The 22688-nt window shown below is 37.3% G+C and overlaps 1 protein-coding gene across 7 annotated transcripts in view; it reads left to right on the forward strand.

The window, feature by feature from the left end:
• The window catches only part of Hsf (Heat shock factor), a 39887-nt gene that overhangs the window by 5723 nt on the left and 11476 nt on the right, over positions 1–22688 (forward strand). The window contains exons 4-10 of one of the 7 annotated variants that reach the window (XM_071683370.1): positions 6563–6802; positions 7636–7794; positions 8385–8560; positions 8932–9074; positions 11484–11661; positions 13889–14059; positions 16840–16992. In XM_071683370.1, coding sequence (XP_071539471.1) covers positions 6563–6802; positions 7636–7794; positions 8385–8560; positions 8932–9074; positions 11484–11661; positions 13889–14059; positions 16840–16992 — 1220 coding nt within the window. Of the gene's footprint in view, positions 1–6562; positions 6803–7635; positions 7795–8384; positions 8561–8931; positions 9075–11483; positions 11662–13885; positions 14060–16839; positions 16993–22688 lie in introns of all 7 variants that reach the window. The other 6 variants (XM_071683372.1, XM_071683376.1, XM_071683369.1 and 3 more) reach the window with 6 other exon arrangements.

Genomic DNA, 22688 nt, shown 5'->3' on the forward strand with positions numbered 1-22688 from the left:
GTTGTATACCTGATGTCATTAAGACTGAGTCTATTAATAGTTGATTTGGTGTAGTATAGTTAGTAGAGATAGAGTCGTTGAGAAGGGATGGAGCACCAGAAGATTGGACATGGCTAATAAGAAGTTAACTGACAAGGAATGATTAAGGAGCAGTTTACTAAATGATTGATGATGTCCCGAGATGCTATGGGTAAGTGAAATGTCCTGATGTAGGATGAGTATTGAAAAGATGATTTTTTTTAATTGTGAGGAGTTGGAGTTAGTGTATAGTAGAATCATAGAGAAGGTATTAGTGATGGATAAGGGGTTACCTGCAAGAGGAGAATGTTAAATTATGCTGTGACAGATGTGTCAGGAGGTTTTGTTTTGGAGATGCTTTATTCTGGGAAATAATGTGTCAGAGAGAGTTATGTAGGAGTCGTAAGTGGAGTGCATTTTTTGCTTTATTCGAGGAAATTATGTATCAGACAGAGTTATATAGGAGTCATAAGTCGAGTGCATTGACCTTTTTAAAATTCTATATGAATCTTTAGAAATTATATGTTAAAGAATGCTCTATTTTTTTTTAGCTAGTGTCAGCAACATAAAAATGATATAGTGGTAGTGAGCATAGTGTCTAAACACCAGGATCACTTTGGCTAAAAAATATATTGATGTTACTGATTAAAAGCAGTTTATCTACTGTGTACCACAATTATTTTATTGATTATCTGATTTACTGTATAATTTTTACTTTGCTGTCATTGACAATTAATGCCTTGCTGTTTTAGGAATTGTGTGCAATGTTTGTCTTCATAATCATGTAATACTTTCAACTGACTAGTGGTGAATGATCTCATTGATCTTGATTACTAACATGAAGGTTGTTTGGAGATGCACATGGGATGTAGATTAAAAACAAGAACATGAAAAATCATTCACAGTGGTTCATTGGATGAGGCTTTTCTACACTTTGCATTTGTCATGGATACACATTACAATGAACCTATCAACAAGTTTGGCAGCTAGATTACCATTATAGAGGGACTACAAAGAAAGAATGGGACTGCCATGCTCAGGGGGCTGGTTATTGATATTTTCTATGGAAATAGGGAAACAGAACTTAGCCAACCAGGTGCTGGGGAGCATTTGATAATAGGTTTATACCTCCAACTGGTTGTTTTAGAGCTAGGTTTTAAGTTTGACCAGTGTAGCTTCCCAGCTTCACTGTTGCTCTTTAAGTTGTTTCTAAAGGAATCATTTGTTAAAGAAACTAAAATGTCAAGTGTATTATTGTTATTTGGAAGTTCATTATATCAAGTGTTGATAATTACTGACCATTTTTTGGGTGTAGGATTTAAGATGGAATTACCTATTTGTATTTTCTCATTCGTACTGTATGGGGAGTTGTATAATCGTGAGACCCTAGCTCATAAACTTTCTTATCTGTTACATAAACTGAACAAGGATGTTGTAAATGTGGAGAGCATGCAGAAGTTTGAAAGCATGCAAAATTGCAGAGAATGTTCAAGAGTTGGGGCACAAGTTTAAATCTCTCTCGCTCCATTCAGTACAAATAGGTAACTACAAATAGTTGATTACTATAGTGTTAATGTGCATGCAAGTCCACTTCAATTAGATTACTACACTCAAAAGATGTTTGATGCATAATAAGATTTAAGCCATTTTGTACACCTGTCTAGTGCATTAGTTGCTTTTCCAGGCAAGAAACCCTGCAATAGGGTGTCCAACAATGATAAAAATGGTTGTTTTTATCATCTTGAGCTGGAAGTGGAGGGAGTAAGTGGAAGGGAGATAAAGGAGGTGGAAGGAAGAAGAAAGAGAGGCTTTGGGTTATCAGGGCATGAATATTCAGGAGGGCAAGAGACATGCATTTGGATAAAAAGAATTGGAGTTGTGTGATACACTAGGGCCAGCTTGCTGTGAATGGGCTAAATTAGGCATAGGAAGCAGTCATAGTAAACCATGAAGAAGACCATGAGCTCAGCTGTGGGTAGCAGATTTTAGTTTTAGTACACTGTGACTAATAGCTAGAGAGTGGAGTTGTCGACATGTAATTTTGAATCAGAAAAATATTTTTGAGTAAATAACATATTGCCACAGGAAGAAAACTAAGTATATCAGAAAAGGTATTTTACAAATATAGGTTAAAGATTGCACATTTTAATTTTTCATTGTGTATTTCCAGAAAAATTTATATGATTCAAAAACAGTTGGCAAACTTAAGATTTTGATTGAAGGAGAACATTGTCAAGCAGTTGAACAAAACTATCTAAAATGAAAATGGAGGTGGCTGGTTTAAATTAGATTAGATCAAAGGTCATAAATGGGATGAATTTTTTGTTGTTGACATTACAGAAAATATTGTTATGAGAAAAGTGGCTGCATACATTGGCTTTGATTTGACAGAAAAATCATTGTTCTAGGGGTAATAGTTGTGTTACGGAATTTTTGGTGCAGCCCTCTGTTACATTCGGGTCAAATTTTGGTGCTCTGTTTTTGTAGGTAAAGATCACATATGTTTGAAATTTTTCTTTTATGAATGTCTTTGAATGTACAAAATTGCATGCAAAATTTCATCAAAATGGGAGAGAGTGCGATTTAAGATATGTTGTCTTTTAATTGATTTTGTATTGAAGGACTTTTAAGGCATGTAAACTTTTGACCCTTCCCAAATTATCTCTTTTCCAGGGAAATCCTACACTCTTAATGTACCTTTCCCAGACACAACCTCATTTATGAATATTTACAAATTCATTTTCCTTGTCTTTTAGTTATCTTTGAATCTCTTGCATTAAGTAATATGGTTTGTATACAACAGCATCAGTGTTACTGGACTCTACCTGCTTGAGATTATTCCATGAGTAAAAAGTCACCTTTGATAAAGCTGGATCATTGGGTGTATAGTATTGTCAAAGGACTTCTCACTCCAGAAGAATTTATATTTCCTTGCTATTGGAAGTTGTACAGCCTTGGGCTAGAGGAGCCTTTAGAAAGGTCTTAGGTAATACAAGGGGTCATTTTAAACAGTTTGAGTACAACAGCATCCCCACCTTATATTCCTCACCATCTTTTTTTCTTACTACCTCATTTACATCTGCTAAAGCACCCCTCATATTTCCATCCCGAACAGGAGTACAGTTGCCTTCACTCTCCACTATCCAACGAATACAGGAAGGGCTTTTGGATTGTTTTCTTTCTTAAAAAGCTGACACAGGATGGGTGAAAGGTATTCACTACCATCCCATCCACCTTTTGTATTCTCTTTCATTGCCAAGGCAGTTTATCTAAAGTTGAAGTATTGTATGCAAAGTCGTCTTAGTAGAGGTGCTGTCATAGGATAATTGGGTTTGTAGAGAGTGGAGAACTTGTATTTACTTTTTTATGTGCTGGTAATAAGTAGTCATTTGAAATAATTGAGCTGTCTTATACATTTAGTAGTTGGGGATATGAAAATTATAGTTATATTCATGTTACTCTGTTTGGGACTGAGAAGAGACTACTGCTGTTAGAACTGATATTCCATCCTCACAAATTTAGGGGAATGTTTCAAGGAGGGCCTTTTGTACTTACATCATAAGGTAATGATGTGGATCGCAAAACAGTTGGATTGAAGTCCACTGTATGTTTGACCGGTCTTCTGTAGTGTCATTAAAACAGATGAGTTTTTGTCCATCTCCCTTAATTGTGACTGTATTGCTGTTTATGTATTGCATTGTTATTTCTTGTGTTTTTTATATTTTTTCACTGCTTAGATAGTTATTGAAACAAATACTTGTGAGACCCTGCATGCCGGTTTTAGTCTCTTTCCATAGCTTATTGCCTACTGTGTCATTGTGAATCATTGTGGGCTTGACTGTGTGTGTATACGGTTGGGGGTATAAGTGAAGTTTCGGCTACTGCTCAGCACTTGATTGGCTAGTATTTTTTGGTGCATTGTGATAAATTAGAGAACAGGGAAGAGAGATCACTTAGATGAGGTAGTTTAACATGTATGTTTTTTGCTCTCTTGCTGTCAAATCTTTTGATATGACTTGTAATCCATATTCTTGACTTCCTTTTGTTTAAGAGTAGAAAAAATTCATTCATTTTTTCATATTAAAGTTATTAATGCTTGCAATATTAAAACCTCTAGTTTTACATGATATTTTGCATTATTGTTAATTGAAATTATAATACAAAGTAGTCCAGTTATACATACTGTATATGTCATTTTCATTAGTAAGAATGCTTTCAGTTATGAAGATTGCCTCTCACTCAAGAAGGTATTCAAGTATCTACTTCATCAAATAAGAGCACAATCCCCATACTTACATACCATATTATAAACTTGATTGTGATTCCCCTCTAAGATAATGCCACACTGTCATTGTTTTGTAACTGAAAGCAGGTGTATATTTTAGACTTCTTTGTGTAGATGTTTTGCATTTGGTTCTTGATTAGTTCATGGATATTGGTTCTGTTATTTACTTCAGTTAAAGGACACTTTTGTTCCTTGATTTGTTATTTGACTCTTCTATCATACCTTGGCTATTTTCTTTGCCACCATCAGCTGTGTAAGAGGGTTCCAAGGGAAACATCTCAGACTGTGGGGACATTAACTTTTAGGGTTCAGTTCACTTGTCATAACTTTTAGGGTTCAGTTCACTTGTCAAGTAAAGATAGTTTTATGTGATTCTGTGACATTGTTGAAGAGTTCCATAATAGCACACAATACAAATAAGGACTTATTGATCAGGTCTGGATGTGGCCTTTTATCTCCTTCCTGGTGCTTCCTCACTGATGTAGGAGGTGGCAATTGGGTGTTGGGAGTAGAAGGAAAGAATGTACAGTATATGTATCATATTTTCTTTTTCATGCATCTTTGCTTTTTCCTGTGGGGTGAACTGGTGTTGGGAATGAATGACAGTAAACAAGTATGAATATGTACATGTGTAGCACCAGGAAACAGAAGAATAGCCCATCCTCTCATGTGCACATTAATATATGTAAACGCCCATACACGCACGTATACATATCCACATATATGCATACATACATGTAAAAACATTCACAGACATATACACATGTATGTATTCATACTTGCTTGCCTTCATCCATTTCTATTGCTACCCCATCTGACAGGAAACAGTGTCGCTACCCCCTACTTCAAGGAGGTAGCCCTAGGAAAACAGACAAAAAAGGCCACATTTGTTCACTCAGTCTCTAGCTGTCATGTGTAATGCACCGAAACCACAGCTCCCTATCCACATCCAGGCCCCACAGACTTTTCCATGGTTTACCCCAGATGTTTCACATGCCTTGGTTCAGTCCATTGACAGCACATCTACCCCAGTATACCATGTTATTCCAGTTCACTCTATTCCTTGCATGCCTCTCATCCTCCTGTATGTTTAGGCCGTGATTGCTCAAAATCTTTTTCATTTCCATCCTTTCACCTTCAATTTGATCTCCTACTTCTCCTTGTTCCCTTTACCTCTGACACATATATCCTTTTTGTCAATCTTTCCTCACTCATTCTCTCCATATGTCCAAACCATGTCAACACGCCATCTTCTGCTCTCTCAACCATACTCTTTTTATTTCCACACATCTCTCTTACCCTTTCATTACTTACTCGATCAAACCATGTCACACCACATCTTGTCCTCAAACATTTCATGTCCAACACATCCACCCTCCTCTGCACAGCTTTGTCTATATTCCATGGCTCATATTCATATAATATAGCCCTTTTCACCTGCATTTTCAATATCATAAACTGCTATCTGATTTACCACTCCATTGGCAACAGTTGTTGAATCAGAGTCTCGTTCACATCATGCTAGTGTGTGGTATTGATGGTAAACTAAGATCTTCTTGGCATAATCCATAAAATAGAATTATATTTATGAAATTTTTGTTGTAGAACTTAATCCCCTTCATAACATAGGTTTCAATTACTTGTAGAACGACATTCCTGTAGAACAGCAGATCTCGTGGTATGTAACCCTGATCTTCCACTTTATACACTCTTGACATGTTTCACATTATTTCTTCATCAACAGTAATTTCTTTGTATATGATTCATACAGTCTTCTGAATCAGTAGTTTCTCAGAAAATGATCAAATTTTGATCTGAATTACACACTCATACTAAAGTAGAGCCATGTATTAGAATCATGATCAGTCTCATTTGGCATGATTGCTTGATGTAAGTGTATCACACAGAAATACTGATACACTAAACATGAGCTTGATCAAGAGGGTTCAGAATACAGCCACTGCTTTTCACTCATTCCTCTACTGCTTTGAATAGCTGACGAGTTTGATCAACCAGAAGTTAACATTTTACAATTTTGTGGCAGCAAAGTTCTTTTTATGGATATGAACTTTGCTTCAAATGGTTTTATTATTTAGAATTTGGAAGGCATTGCAAGCATTAATAACAAGGGAATTCAGTATAGCTTCTTTACTTTTTGAAGTAAAGTATTCAGATGAGTTTTCTTTCACCATAGCACTGGCTAAAAATTGGGAACAGATCTGTCCTTGTGTGTAGGTTCCCCATTTGCATCTCTTACAGCAACAACGTAGACTTGCAAGCGATGGCATCGATTTTTCCCAGATACCCACGAGCCGTACGATGATTTTGGAAGACAACAAGAGTGTCACCAAGCTGTTGAATGATGTACGAGATATGAAGCGTGACCAGGATTCTATGAGCACTAAACTGTTGGGTCTTAAACGTGAGAATGAAGCTCTATGGCGAGAGTATGCTAGCATGAGACAAAAGTTCTCCAAACAGCAACAAATCATTGAGAAGGTAAGATTTAGATGATTTTGATGTAAATGCTGCACCATTCTAAATTAATCTATACAGTTTATTTTCAAGTGCCTGGACCCTTAAAAGAACACAGAAAAAAAAAATCATATTTTTTGCCTCATATCAGTCATTTCTATTAATTAGGGTACTATTATTTTTCATTGTTGTTATCATTCCTAATTGGTATTATCAGTGTTATCTGTGTAACTAATTTGTTTAGGAAATTCCCCTTTACTTAACTGTTTAGAGATATTTTGTCTTACCTTGAGTGATATATATGAATTACAGTGACAAGATGATACTTGCAAGGTGATATATATGAATTACAGTGACAAGATGATACTTGCAAGGAGAATTTTCAGGACAGTGATTCTTGAAACATTTATCTTTTTATCTATCTACCTATATCTATGATCCCCATTCCCTCTGGGAACTCCCATTAAGGGGATGGCCATGGCAAAAAAGGATCCACACGCCTTTCTCATTCATGCCTCTTGAAATATTTGTACCCTGAATAAACAGATAGGTAGATCTATAGCTATTGGAATATCTGCAGTATGTTGATTAATACCTATGTATGTAGAGTTTCATTGCTTGCTTAAGGGCCTGTATCCCTTACCAGACCTGGGTGACAGTCATACATTGTATTTGTATAAATGGAGTTTCTTTGGAAAAAAAATCAAAGAAGTATGACATGAATTAGCACACTTCTGGTAGAATTTTGTTTTGTTTTTCAAGGCACTTGAGTATCTAGAATAAAATGTTATGTATATTGTTATCTGTTCATTCATGTTATGATGATATGTTTATGTATGTTATTATCATCTTTGCAGTTGATCCACTTTCTCATTGCCATGGTCAAGAATCCTTCCAAGACCCTGGTTCCAAAGCGAAAGTTCAATCACTTGGCTTTGGAAGGTGGAGAAGAAACAACAACTTCATCAGGCAAGATCAACTCTCTTCCACAGTTCTCGCAAGGCACATCCATTGATGTTAGTTTCTTTTCAAGAACAGTATGTTATTGGTATGAGAGTTGATGGATTAAGAAATGAAAAACTGAAATTTTGCTAAGTTTTCAGCAATGCTTTTTCTTTTTATGAGTTATGGTATGTGAATGGCTGCTTATTCAAGTTATCTGGGCACCTCATTACCTTTATTTTTTTATCCTCCTTAAATCTTGACTTCATTGTTTCACACTCCCAAACTTGGAAATCAGGTTCTGTATCTTCTTTCTTGAATTCACCACCAGAGCAGTGTCATTTGCAGTCAGCATATGATTCTTCTCCTTCCCTTACAGCTTAATGCAGACCCATGTATTTTACCCACATATGAGCAAGTGCTTTCTTTAATGCTCACAGTGCTTGACCTCTTACAGAGAGATGGTTTTTCACATGTAGCTCTATATAACATAGTATGAGGGAAAGGTATTTCATGTGCTAGTGTGATAAGATTTTGTTGTTGCTCATGTGATGTAAAGATGCAGGAAGCTGTTTATTAGTTTTGATTGGCTTATGGTGATGATAGTTGCTATTAATTGATAAAGACCATAAAATGTGTTAAATTTTCAAATGCAAATTCTCAGATTGTTGGAGATTGTGAGGGTGGAACAAATGGTGGTGCCCAGATACATGAAGTAACAGACCTGGTTGATCCTGATGATCCAGAAAGTATCACCAATGTCTTCATGAATGAGAACAGCAGTTTAGAGAATGGAACATTTTATGATGCTGCTACAAAGTCATCTGAAGGCAGTAGGAAGTAAGTGGATGGGAACCTTATACGGAATTAAAGATATAGTCGAGCTTTCATCTGACTTACTTGAGTACTCACTTTTTACTGTTTTTTAAAGTTCATAGATAACTTCCAAGTCTTTTGGATTACCTTTTTCGTACCCCACAACTGTGCACTTTTTCTTTTCATTATTCAGGTAATCTGTATGTGCTGTAATGTGTACCAATTAAAGGATTTATGGCAAATAGCCATTTTTAAAAAAGCTTGAAGTTTATAATGTGGTTTGAATTTATATTTCCAGTAGTATGCTTATAACCATATATTGAAAATGAAGAGATGTTTCATCTTTTTCTCCTGAGTTTTTTAAAGATGATCTCCATCAAAGTTTTTTCTTCTAGCATCAACAGTCATGTTGCTGAATCAAGCAGAGACAGATTTGAGCCGGGGACCATACTTAACATTAGTGGTGAACCACTTTCATTTATTGATATCGCCCAGGAAGAGGTTGATGGCACTGTGACAGTTAGAGAGCCCATTACTGGTAAGTGAAGCATAGGTAAATGTTCTTTTTCTGGTACAGGAGCTTGAGTCAAAGCATATATTGGTTTTTATGAAAAACTAGGAGTTACATGCTTTGCTATATCAACCCACTAATCTATCCAGCTCCTGAGATTCGGCTAATAGCATAGTATCATCTGCACACAGTTACATGAGAACTTGGAACCTGTTTCACTATGAGCAAGCAATACATTGCTGTTACCTCACCTCACTTTCTGTCACAAAATGGTTTCCTCTTCATGGAAGCCTTTAATAGCCCTGATGACATCACATGACTTTGAAGCACTCAAAAGTCTTCCATGAACGCCATCGGACCTTCCCAGAGGGCTTTCCATTTCACTTGATAGGATGCCATTTTATAAAAGACATTACTGTTGTTTCAGGCACTTCATTTTGTCCTGAACGTTAATCGCTTTTTAGATGCAAAAGTGTAGTCCACAAGTGCTACACATGCAAATAATGCTTGAATTATCATTTGCACTTGGGAACCCAAATGTACCTATCTCTTATCCTCTTTCTCTCACCCATCCATTAGAGTTCCCCATCAGTTGTTCTCTCAAACCTATGTTAAACCTCCTCTTCTCTTATCATAACACAGTGCATGTACTGGTGATTAGTTATTCAAGGTATCATAATTGAATCTGCAAATGATACCAAAATCTTAAGTGAATACACTTGCTGTGAACCAGTTTTTTCAGACCAGTCATTCTTCATTAACATTACCACACCTTCTCTTGCATAACCATTTGTGTCATCTTGTAGATTTGATGTCTTATGCATCATTTTTTTTTTATCGAACTCAAGGGTCCCACTACCTGTTGACTTTTCCTTCCATTAACCCAATGTGTTTGATATTCCTTTTTTGAAGGTGTTTGTAACTTGAATGTGTCTAATATTCCTTTTTTGAAGGTGTTTGTAACTTGTATCCCCCTTTGTTTATGTTTATTCCTCTTACATTCCATTCATCCATATGAGCCGAATCTTGTGTCAAAAATGATTGCAGGCATGCCACTCTCCTTCAAGACCTCATGTTCCACTTGTAAGGAATAACATCAGACCTGGAGTCCTTGGCCCTAGTTCAACAAGCTAACTTGGAGGGCAGGGACACTTTTCCAAAAGACAGACTTTGTATCCTCAAAAGACAGACTTTGTATCCTTGCTTCCTAGTAGTGTCTAGTATATCTTGGAAATGCACTGAAAGCAGGAGCAGGGAAATGATTAATTCCCAAGGAACAGGAAGTTCCTCATGGTACACCTTTTTGTCAATTTAGGAGGATACATCATTACTAAACATGACATTTGTTGTACGATGTAAACCAAAATGCAAATATGTAGCACAAGCAGGGGAGGTATAGGGGAAAGAAAAATTTATTCTTCTCTATTTATTCTGCCTTTTTTTTATGTTTTATTTAAGTCCTGTCATCGATGAAGACTTTATTTGTGACCAGTGCCTTCAACATAGTAAGCAAATACTCTATCACGACAGAGGTCCCTCCAGATATTTAGAATTAAACAAGACCCCATGGAAATGGCTTTGGTTCACAGTGAATGACATAGTAGTGTACAAGTGGATTAGGGAAGCATAGTTTTATGCCAAGATGTAAAAGGACATTCTCATATGTAATCAGCTTAGCATTTTGAAAGTCATTATATACAATCTAACCAAACTTAGCCATACCTCAACCTTAAGCTCCAAAATAATTGACAAGTTCTGTTTGAGTATATACTTGTTTATCACTTGAGGATAATGTGTATGTGGGAAGGGTTGTATTTATCATGATTTATTTTTGTTGTCTTAAATCTTAAAGAATGAATTCTCAAGATTTCTAAGGCATACTGGTGCAGTATGGTGGAAAAATATCCTTTATCATTTGTTGCTTCACTGAAAATCAACTGCCTCCAGTAAATGTGAGTGTGCCAGACCTTGATTTTTTGCCAACTTTTTATTATCAGTACCAATAGATAGGTCATTTGGTTTTGTCAAAACAAGGACAGGTATAACCATGAAATAGGCAGAAGTCTTTGGGTGTTGTTCTGATTTTTAACTGATCAACATTCCTTTGAGAAATTGTAGACAGTATGATGTACCACAAGTGATTCAACACCTCAGACGCTAACTGTACATCTTAGCAAGTAAAATTTCTCTCAGGAATATTGATCATCTTTTTCTTGAGGATTCTAAGTTTGTTTTACATTTGAAGATACAGAATATTCCATAGGCACAACTTACCACAATATTCTTGACCTTACCATTCATCCTAGATTAATCACATGATCTTCAACTATCAGTTAGATAGAGTCTTGGATATTTTCACTATCTCTTGTAGATCTATTCCTGAAATAGTTCAACAGTTTTCATGTAGTGTAATGAAAGAAATACTTTAATTTTCAGCATCAAGTGTTGTGAGTCCTGGTGGCACAGTAGTAACGGACAACACTCAGTCAAAATTTTCCAGCTTACTTCTAGAGGAAGCTCCTCTCAGTCCTGAACTCCTGAATACTGTTGATCCAAGTGTTGTGACTCAGTCATTTAAATATCCTGTTAGTGAAACTCCTGTCATGAATACCAGGTGAATACATGTGATTTTTGTGTACACTTATTTGATATCTTATTCAGTAATCATAATGTTATTTATTGATAAGAGCAGGGTATTGCATGCTGTTTCCCATTTAAATACAGGGAATATGGTACAGCACTTCCTTTTCCTGTGTTCTGTTCTTAACCTTTACTTCCTTTGCCCCACAATAGGTGTATTGTCTTTTTCCAAATATGTTTTCTTACCAAACCCAAATGTATTTGTGCGCTTTGTTATTTTCACTCATTTCCTTTAACTTGGGGCCACTTTATACCTTTCTAGGTCAGTCTATGTATACAAGTCAGTAAGAGTGCCTGTGTGCTGTGTATTTATGCATGCATAAAAGCAGTGACCTATTTGTGTGAAGTCAGAAATAAACCTTTGTTTGCTTGGATGTTGTGACTGTTGCAATGAAGCTGATGGTTGTTCAAGGTTATTGTGCTCGTTTTTTTGTGATGTGCTCACATATCAACGTATATATACAGGAACTTAACATTTTTTTTTTTTTTACAGTATATGAGTTTGGTAAAGTGTGTGAAAGAAGAAAGTTAAGAGTAAATGTGAATAAGAGCAAGGTTATTAGGTACAGTAGGGTTGAGGGTCAAGTCAATTGGGAGGTGAGTTTGGAGAAAAACTGGAGGAAGTGAAGTGTTTTAGATATCTGGGAGTGGATCTGGCAGCGGATGGAACCATGGAAGCGGAAGTGGATCATAGGGTGGGGGAGGGGGCGAAAATTCTGGGAGCCTTGAAGAATGTGTGGAAGTCGAGAACATTATCTCAGAAAGCAAAAATGGGTATGTTTGAAGGAATAGTGGTTCCAACAATGTTGTATGGTTGCGAGACGTGGGCTATGGATAGAGTTGTGCGCAGGAGGATGGATGTGCTGGAAATGAGATGTTTGAGGACAATATGTGGTGTGAGGTGGTTTGATCGAGTAAGTAACGTAAGGGTAAGAGAGATGTGTGGAAAGAAAAAGAGCGTGGTTGAGAGAGCAGAAGAGGGTGTTTTGAAATGGTTCGGGCACATGGAGAGAATGAGTGAGGAAAGATTGACCAGAGAATATATGTGTCGGAGGTGGAGGGAACAAGGAGAAGAGGGAGACCAAATTGGAGGTGGAAAGATGGAGTGAAAAAGATTTTGTGTGATCAGGGCCTGAACATGCAGGAGGGTGAAAGGGGGGCAAGGAATAGAGTGAATTGGAGCGATGTGGTATACCAGGGTTGACGTGCTGTCAGTGGATTGAATCAAGGCATGTGAAGCGTCTGGGGTAAACCATGGAAAGCTGTGTAGGTATGTATATTTGCGTGTGTGGACGTATGTATATACATGTGTATGGGGGTGGGTTGGGCCATTTCATTCGTCTGTTTCCTTGCGCTACCTTGCAAACGCGGGAGACAGTGGCAAAAAAAAAAAAAAAAAAAAAAAAAGTTCAATATCTTAAGAGCTTTAGGATCTTCATACAGCCCACATTACCCAGAGTTGGATATGGATTTCATTATGTAGGAAAGAGGTTTGCTCATTTGAATTCTGATTCATCAGTTTCTCAGAGTGAGGCAAATAATTCATTTTTGAAGTTGCTTTCAGGCATCATCTAGGAAGATTTAGAAATACCAAATCTAGTGTATTCCTGATGAAGCTGACATATATATCTTTGCATATAGCAAGATATTGGGGAAAACGATCTTGAATATCAGTTTCAGCTTACTCAAGGAGCTCAAACAACAGACGAGTAATTCATATTAATCTAAAAGCTAGCAATAATTTCTTTACTGGAATTGAACAAGTATCTAGTTGGTATTTCTGTTCAACTCATTCTTTAGATAAGCATTTCAATCACTGTTCAGGCTTGCTAGTGATCTGTCTATCTATTTATATCTCTGATGCCCCATTTCCCACAGGAACTCCCTCGAGCACTGATTGTAGTGCAGCTTCGAAGCTGAAGTAGCTCATGAAGAAGGGGCTCTAGGGGTTATTTAGAATAATGTTAATAATTTATGTATAACTGGGTTTCTGAACTCTTCTTGCATGTGATTACACCACAAGTGAAAGTTGCCATTAGTGTGTGTAACATTGTCTGTGGATTAGAAGGAGTACAGTTTCAACAGGAGTCCATCATTTCCCTGGTCATGAATAAGGGCAGTGTAGAAGCTGCAGGAACCCGATAAGGAGGGCTCTAGTGTTGTATATTTACAATAGCATTATTTCTTTTCTACTCTAGTAGCAGTGTGAAGGCTGCTGCAGGAACCAGCAGTTTTCCAGCTCCATCCACCTCCACAAAAGGCCAAGTCCATACAGTACCACAGAAGGGCAAGACGAAGACAAGTAAGTCCCAGAAGAATGCATCTAAAGCCTCAACAATGAGTGTTGTGGTCCCTGAAAAGTCCATTCATAAGTAAGTATATTTAACCAGTTGTGTACCTTTTTTGTTCACAGGTAATGAAACATATTTTATCATTGAAATGTAGAGGGGGGGGTCTAGTTTTTTTTTTTTTTTCTTATTTCCCACCATACAACAGTTACAGGTGTTAGGTTGTGGTTTTAGAATCTGCCTCCATCCCATTGCACAGTTGTGCAAAAAGAAAAATAAATCTTATATATTGTGTGGTATACTACACTTAGTAGACCTCATGTAAGTATGAATGTACAGTGTGAGTTATTTTATGAATGAAAATGAGAACAAATGGAATCATCAGTGTAGGTGCAAAGAAATGGTAGCATGCAGTAATGAAGTTGAGAGGAGATGGAGTGAGTAATTTGAAGGATTGTTGAATGTGTTTGATGATAGGATGACAAATGGAGAGTGTTTGGGTGTTGAGAGGAGATGGAGTGAGTAATTTGAAGGATTGTTGAATGTGTTTGATGATAGGATGGCAAATGGAGAGTGTTTGGGTTGGGGTGTGGGTATGCAAAATTAGAAAGTCATGGCAATTGGTTTGGTGAAGAGAGATGTATCAGTGAAAGCCTTTCTATCTTTCATACTATTCGCCATTTCCTGCATTAGTAAGGTAGCGTTAAGAACAGAGGACTGGGCCTTTGAGGGATTATCCTCACCTGGCCCCCTTCTCTGTTCCTTCTTTTGGAAAATGAAATAAACGAGAGGGGAGGATTTCTAGCCTCCCACTCCCTCCCCTTTTAGCCACCTTCTACGACATGCAGGGAATACGTGGGAAGTATTAGTAACTTTGTTGAGTGTACCTGTTAAGTTGCATTGAGTAGAGGGTAACAGCATGCATAGATCATCAGACTGGGGTGGGACAGTGTGGCATTAGGAGTGGTAGAGGATTTGTGGATCAGCTGTTTTCATTGAAGAATATTTGTGAGAAATACATAGAGAAAGACAAGGATTTGTATTTGGCATTCATGGATTTAGGGAAAGCATTTAGTAGGAATGATAGAGATGCTTTGTGGGAGGTTTTATGAATATATGGTGTGGGAGGAAAGCTACTTGGAAGTAGTGAGGAGTTTTTAGTAAGAGAGTAAGGTGTGTGTGTGTGTGAGTATGTAGAGAGGATATGTGGCTCCAGATGAAGGTAGGTCTGTAGTGAGGGGAGGATGTGATGTCACCATAACTGTTTGATTTATTAGTTTATGGATGGAATGTTGAGTCTGTTGTTTGGTGATGACAGATTCAAGTAAGAAAATGCAAATGTTGAAGACTAAGTTTGGGAGAGTGTGTCAAAGGAGGAAGTTGAGATTAATGTTCATTAAAGTTATTAGCTCTAACTTTGTAGAGGGAGAAAATAATTGGGGTGTGAGTTTGAATGAAGAATATTGGAAAGAGAAGTGAGTTATGGGTGGGTGAGGGGGCGAAAGTTGTGGGACTTTGCTGTGCCCTGTAGTCTATGATGATTGTACACACGTGAGAGTAAGTTAATAAATGAGGCCATTGTTCATTCGTTCTTAATACTATCTTGCTTATATCTTTTAGAAAGCACTTGACTTTAAGTGATAATAAGAATTAGGTACATTATGAAATGAAATAAGATGAGAAGCAATTCAGTAAAGATCCTCTGTTTAAAGCTTCTTTCATTTAGGGGTTGTAAATGGATGTGGAATATTGTTGTGCAGGGGTTCATTTAAAAAATGTCAGTGTCCTCAGGCATCAAGAAAGCATCTTATCGCATTGACTAGGTGTAGTACACATATGAACTCTTTTAGTAAACCTATTGGTATTGTTTAGTAAAACTTGGTGTTGACTTGGTCTAGCATTCACTCTTCTTGTAAATCTGTTGATGTTTCCGTTTTGTAATGTGTAGTTTTTATTGTTGAAGTGTGAAATGCATTCAGGTAGCTGTTGTTAAGGTTTTTAGACAAATAATTATGGCCTGTCTTTGGGCATGTTCAAGTGATTTCCAGTTTCTGCACAATAGACAGGAATGCAAATATTTAGTGAACTACAAGTCTTTCCAGTGGAGCAAAACTCTTTAATTGTACGAAGAAGACATTAACATGTTTATCCCAGAATTATCAGAAAAAAATATTCATCTTTTTATCAAAGTTTAGGGAGAGTGGGTCTTCAGGTATGATCTTGGTACTGTTAATGTATTCTTAAATTTTATCTGTCAGTGTGACACATCCATTGAATTTATGTCACTTGCAAAGCATGACCAACACTTCAGGATTCCTCTGTCCATCGTTGTCATCCATGTGTCTGTCTGAGTGTCCTTTTATCATCCATCTGTCCATTGTCCATCCATCCATCATCAATAATCAAACATCAGCATACAACTATACCTTGGTTATTACTTGAAAAGTCTAAATTAGAAAAACATGAGTCTTTCATACATACGTTTCCCATTTTCTAGAGAATTAAATGACCTAAGATTCATATTCTATTTGGATGTTGCATGAGTAATGCCCCTATGAAAAGGTTTAACCTTGAAATTAAACAGGTCTATACAGGTACCTTCAGATACTTACACTTTTAGACATAGAAACATAATACAGGTAATGATGTTTTTAATATCTTCATAACAGTATTCCACCCAGTGTTTATTTCACTCCCAATAACTTAGCTTTACTGAAGATGACACAAGTGTTCCCTGGAACACCCTTCTTGTGTTACTTTTGGCCCATCATATGATGTTAACATGATACTGAATGAGCGAGAATCCATTAGGTTGTAGGAGTGCTGCTACTGTGTGACACCAACAAACTTGTATCTGTCTTCAGTGTCACGGGCAGTACCATCAGTCATGATCATGAAAAATCCTGGTCCAAGCTTTGTTCCTTGAGGGATGCTGCAATACATGGGAAGAGGATCAGAGGTACTGGACAGGATTCTCGTGGCCTTGTTGCGATTGGTGAGGAAACTGCTAATAATGGGTAAGACCAGGTTACCTGGATCTTTGTTGCTTTTCATACTACAGCATCATGATTAATGAAGCCAGATGTTTTTGAAGTCAGGTGCACATATTTTAGCAGCCATTTTCAGATGATCATGTAGGTGAAGATGAGAGTTAGTGTGTCTGGAAACGTAGGGTGTTGTTTAAGTGTCTGGTTTTTCTGGTGCCATAAAGGTTGCTCAAGTCATACATGGGGATGTCTTCTTAATTTTTTGAGTATTTATTTATAGATATTGGCAGAGATTTACAAAAGTCATTAACAAATGTACTATCTCCTCACATTTCCAAACTTTAGGAAATGCTCATGGTAACAGAAAATTATGTATAACAGTGCTCTGAGAAAGGGCCATTTTCTTACATATTTCTTTGGTTTGTTATTTTAAGTGTTGTTTCAATGTTTTGTTTTCTTTGATCCTTTTTTAATGTTTGCTCCTTGATGCTGCGAAATGAAAAGATGATTTTTGTTTTCCAAATACTTTTTCTGATTTAATGTGCTCACTTTTGAGTACCTACATTGAAATTTTGCTTAAGTGGCAGGGGCTATCCTGCAGTGCTCACTGCATGTCTTACTTGTTGACTTATGTTATTTCTCACTGATTATAGACCCTTCAGGTAATTATCTATTCCAGGTTCATTGGGGGATTGACTTCAGTGGTGAATCTAGTCTTCTTTTGAATGTTTCCATGGTTTTCCATGCATGTTTCTTATTTCTCCTAATTTATTATTCATGCCATTTTACTGTTTCCTGTGCCTGTGTTAGCGAGGGAGTGTCAGGAACAGACGAAAAGAGGCCTCATCTGGTCTAATCCATTCTTTAGATGTCATGCGTAATGCACTGAAACTACAGCCCCCTATCCATGACCAGGCCCCACAGATCTTTCTGTGGTTTCCTCTGGCTGCTTCATATACCCTACTTCTGTCCATTGACAGCATAATGCCCTATGTATACTACATCACTCCAGTTCAATCTTTCCTATGCGTGTCTTTCACCCTTCTGAAAGTTTAGGCTCTGAGCCCTCAAAATCTATTTCACACTCCATCCTTCCATCTCCAATATGGTCTCCTCCATCTCTTTGTCCTCAGCCTCTCTTCACTCATTCTCTCCATGTGTTCAGACCATTTCAGCACATCCTCATTAGCTCTTTCTCGTACACTCTTCTTATTACCACACCTCTCTCCTGCCCTTCTATTGCTTACTCAATCAAGCCACCTCACGCCTCATATTGTCCTTAAACATTTTTTTTTCCAATACATCCACCTCTTCTACAAGTCTTTTGTACAGTATATTCTGTGCATCAGTGTAACATCATTGGAACTACCTTACCTTTAGACGTATTCATATATGCCCTTCCAGATGACCTCTCTTTCCAACACGTCTGAATGCTTACAGAACCGACATGCCCTCACCCAGTTGATGGCTTGCTACAGCTTCCATGGTTCCATTTGCTGCCATATTCACTCTCAGGTATCTAAGACACTCCACTTTCTCCAGATTTTCACCATTCAGACTTATACCCCAAATAAACTGTCCTGCACTGCTAAACCCGATAACCTTGCTTTTTTCACACTTATGCTCGACTTTCTCCTTTCACACACAACCAAAGTTTGACATCAACTATAGTTTCTCACTTGAATCTGCCACCAGTGCTGTGTCATCAGCAAACAACAACAGACTTACTTCCCAGGCCTCCTTATTCCTCACAGATTGCATACTGGACCCTCTCTCCAAGATTTGTATTTACCTCCCTCACAACATCTTCCATAAATGGATTAAATAACCATGGTGATAACACACACCTCTTATGTAGACCTATCTTTATCTGGGACCAATCACTCTTCTTTCTACCTACTTGCTCATATGCCTTACACACTTTATGAAAACTTCTCAATGCTTCTTGTAGTTTTCCTCCCACACCATATTTTGTATGACCCACCATATATTTGTATGACCTTCCTCAAGGCTTTTCTGTCAACCTTGTTGTTTGCTTTCTTTATATCCACATGTGCTTTGGACAGATCTTTCTGTTTCTCTAAGTATTTTTCACACATTGTTTAAAGCAACCACCAGATCCGTACATCCACTGCAATTCCTGAAACTTCATTATTCCTCCCCATATGATGCTTTGTGCATATCTTCACCCTTTCAGTCACCACTCTCCTTTACAACTTACCAGGTATACTCAGCTATCTTATACCTCTGTAGTTTGAATGCTTTCATTTTTCCCTTTTGCCTTTGTGTAGTGGCACCATACATGCACTGTGCCATCCTTCCTTGTAACCATAATCCATACTTACACTGAATACCCAAACTAAACAGTCAACAACAGTCACCCCTTTTCATAAGAAATTCAACTGTCATACTATCCACTTGAGGCCCCTTGCTATATTTCATCATTCTCAAGGCTTTCACCACCACTTCCTTTTTCACTGAACCACTTTCCATGACTCTTTTGCTTTGCATATATCCCCAACCCAAATACCTTACATCTACCACTCTCTCAACAAACATATTCATTGATCATTCAAAATACTCACTCCCATACCCACCACACCTTATCATTATCTTTTACCATTTCTCCATATGCTCTCATCACCTGCTTCCCCATTTGTTCTCTTGTTTTTTCAGACTGTTAACCTCCTTCCAAAAGTCTTTTCCCTGAAGTTTGAAGTTTACTGATACTCACTCACCCTTAATCTCATTGTCTCCTTTTTCAGCTCTGCATCTTCCTCTTGACCTCCTCCAGCATTCTCTTGTACATCTCTAAATCATTTGCACTCCTTCCTTGTAAGTACTACCCATAGACATCTCTTTTATCGTTTCAGCAATCTTACTTCATCATCCCAATACACATTACCCTTTCTCACCTGCCCATCTCCCACCTTTGGTATGCCACACACTTCTCTTGCACATGTCAGCACTGTTGTCTCCCCTTTCTTGCCCACTCCACTAGCTTTGTTTACTCACTCTTTGTCATTCACCACCCAGTGTCTCCTTGTATTTCGTCACGCAAGCCTCTTTACTGAGGTCACTTAATTTTACAACCCTCTTTTCATTTACATCGTTTCCTCTTTTCTGAAAACCTTTACAAATCTTCACCCTTGCCCCCACAAGTTAATGACCAGACCTCCCACCATCTGCTGCTCTCACTATATTCACATTTTCACAATATTGCATTAAGAAATTTTCAAACTGTAGGACACACTCATCTCTCTACTTAGGTGGACGAATTCATACCCTTAAACTTTTTCCTTTAACTCAGCTCTCTTTATTCTGGTAACATATTTGTTGCCCTTCTGTGGACCATCTCTGTTAGCTCTTTGTGCTTCTTCAGGTATTGTGACCAAACTTAAGAAACATATTCTAGTTTTGGCCTCATGGAGAAGATGAACAGCTTCCTGAATATTTCCTTATCCATATACTTAAAAGCTGTTCTGATATTTGTGGGCAGACAATTTGTCTCCTTAATTATTTTCCTAATGAGGGACTCTGGCAACAGGTTAAGGATGATTTCGACTCAAGCCCTCACCTTCAGAATCCTGAAGCATATTACCTGCTAGATAATAATCGTATTAAGTCCTTTCATTTTGTCTCATCCTCATTACTGTACATGCACTGGGGTTGAATTTCGTCACTTATGTATCATACCAACTTTGGAGTCTGTTTAGGTCTCCTTGGAAGGTGATACAATCCTCCTTGCATTTCACTTTCCTCATGACTGTTGCATCATTTGCAAACATATTCTGGTTGGAATTCATACCCTCAGGCAAGTCATTTACATAGATCAGGAAGAATGATGGTCCCAGAACAGGACCCTCTGGCACTCCACTTGTCACCTCAACCCATTTGGAGAGACTCCTGTGCCAGTTGTTGCATTTGTGTGCCATTACCTGGTACAAACCTTTGCTGACCTTCAGTTATCAGGTTGCTGTCAACAAGATGTTTCATGAAGTTTTTCATTATCACATTTTTACATAGTTTTGAATATGTGTAATGTTAAGCTAACTGGTCTGGATTGATTTGGTGTGATATCACTTTGGATCCACCCATATATATGGGTGTTACACATGCCATTGTGTGAATGACCTCAGCTTTAATTCTTTGCTCTGCCTCATTAATGTTACAAGGAGTTCTACTATTGTCACCATTGTATTTTTTGAAATATGAATAGCATTGCATCAGGTCCTGGTGCTGAGTTCTCTTCTAGTCGACCATATTCCTCTGTCTTATATTTCTTACTGTTATGTTGATATCTGTGAGGGCATGGTTATCATAGTGATTGAATATTTCATCATCATGATTTCCTTTTTTGTGTTGAAGATTGACTTAAGTTGGTTGATTAGCATTAGGCACATTCTTGTGTGTTTCATCTTCAAAGTGAAGAGGTCCAATTTTGGACTTTTTGTCTCTTGTTTTGTGTCTTTATCCAGATAGAACTTTAGAATTTTATTTTCTCATTTATTCTATTCTTTTATGTACAACTCCATTATTTTCTTGCTAGCTTTTATTTTTCTTCTATTTCTTTGATATTTGTACATTGCTTACCCTAGCTTTTTCTTCCATTCTCTTTCATTGATCTAGTGCTTTCCATATCTTGTTTTTTTATTGTTTCATCTCAATCAGTATTTGTTTTGTAATTATGTGTTAAGGACAATGGTAGAAAATTTATATACTTTTTCTTTAATTTCACTGAGAACTTTGCATATACCTTCAGGTTATTGAGTTGGCTCTATTTCATTCCATCAAGGTAGAAACTTAGGTTGCTTAGATTATTTACATCTTCCCTTACAGCATTCTGCCAGTCTTAAGCAATTTCTACCCTGTGATTAAGGCTACTTTTGTGATGTTGTGATCTGAGATGCTGGTTTTGGTGAGCTCAGTATCTGTGATGAATGTTGTGTCCTTTGTAGAGAGGAGGTCAGTGGTGGTGTTGCTTCTTGTTGGTTTGTTGTTAGTTTGTAGTAAGTTCTAAAGCAATGCCATTAGCTTCCTTGGCTGTTCCTTTTCATCTTATATTGCATATTTTGTTGATTTTATTTCATATCTGCATCTGTTGTATATATTTCCCTCCTTCCATTCTTCAAAATGAAAGTTTAAGTTAGCATAAGGAACAAGTGTACAATGGCCACTATTGCATATCTCTAGTCTTTAGCTGGAGAGAAATTTTTTCATTTTCTCCAAGTACCAGAGTTTTGAACATGCAGAACAAGTGAGCAGAGATGAAGTAAATACTTGTTGTGACAGAATTGCAAGGATGCATGCTCGCATACATAAGCACAAGCCCACAAATAAACAAAAGAGCTCCAACTTTAGTTTAGCATGCATTTTTAAGTGTTTTTTGTTTTTGCATTTGTTTTTTGCTTTGTCACAGCCTGTCCATAATACCTAGAGGCCTTAGATTTTGGGTGTATGTACTTCAGTATCTGAACAATGTTTTAAAGTACCATGCATTAAACTTGAAGGCCATTTTGAGGCTACCAAAGTTAATTTTCAAAAGCTTTTTATGATATAATTAGTTCAAAAGCCTCATAGAAGGTAAAAAAATGTATAATTAGCATCGTTCAGCGTTCATTCATAGATTGTGTGTTTAAAGAAATAGAATTTTGTTTGTGTTCAGATTGATGTAAAACGTCATTTGTGAAAACCATTTTTTGCAGTACAGTTTCGAGTAGGCAATG

This window comes from Panulirus ornatus, chromosome 36 (genome assembly GCF_036320965.1).
Source record: "Panulirus ornatus isolate Po-2019 chromosome 36, ASM3632096v1, whole genome shotgun sequence".
In the NCBI taxonomy this organism is placed as follows: Eukaryota; Metazoa; Arthropoda; class Malacostraca; order Decapoda; family Palinuridae; genus Panulirus; species Panulirus ornatus.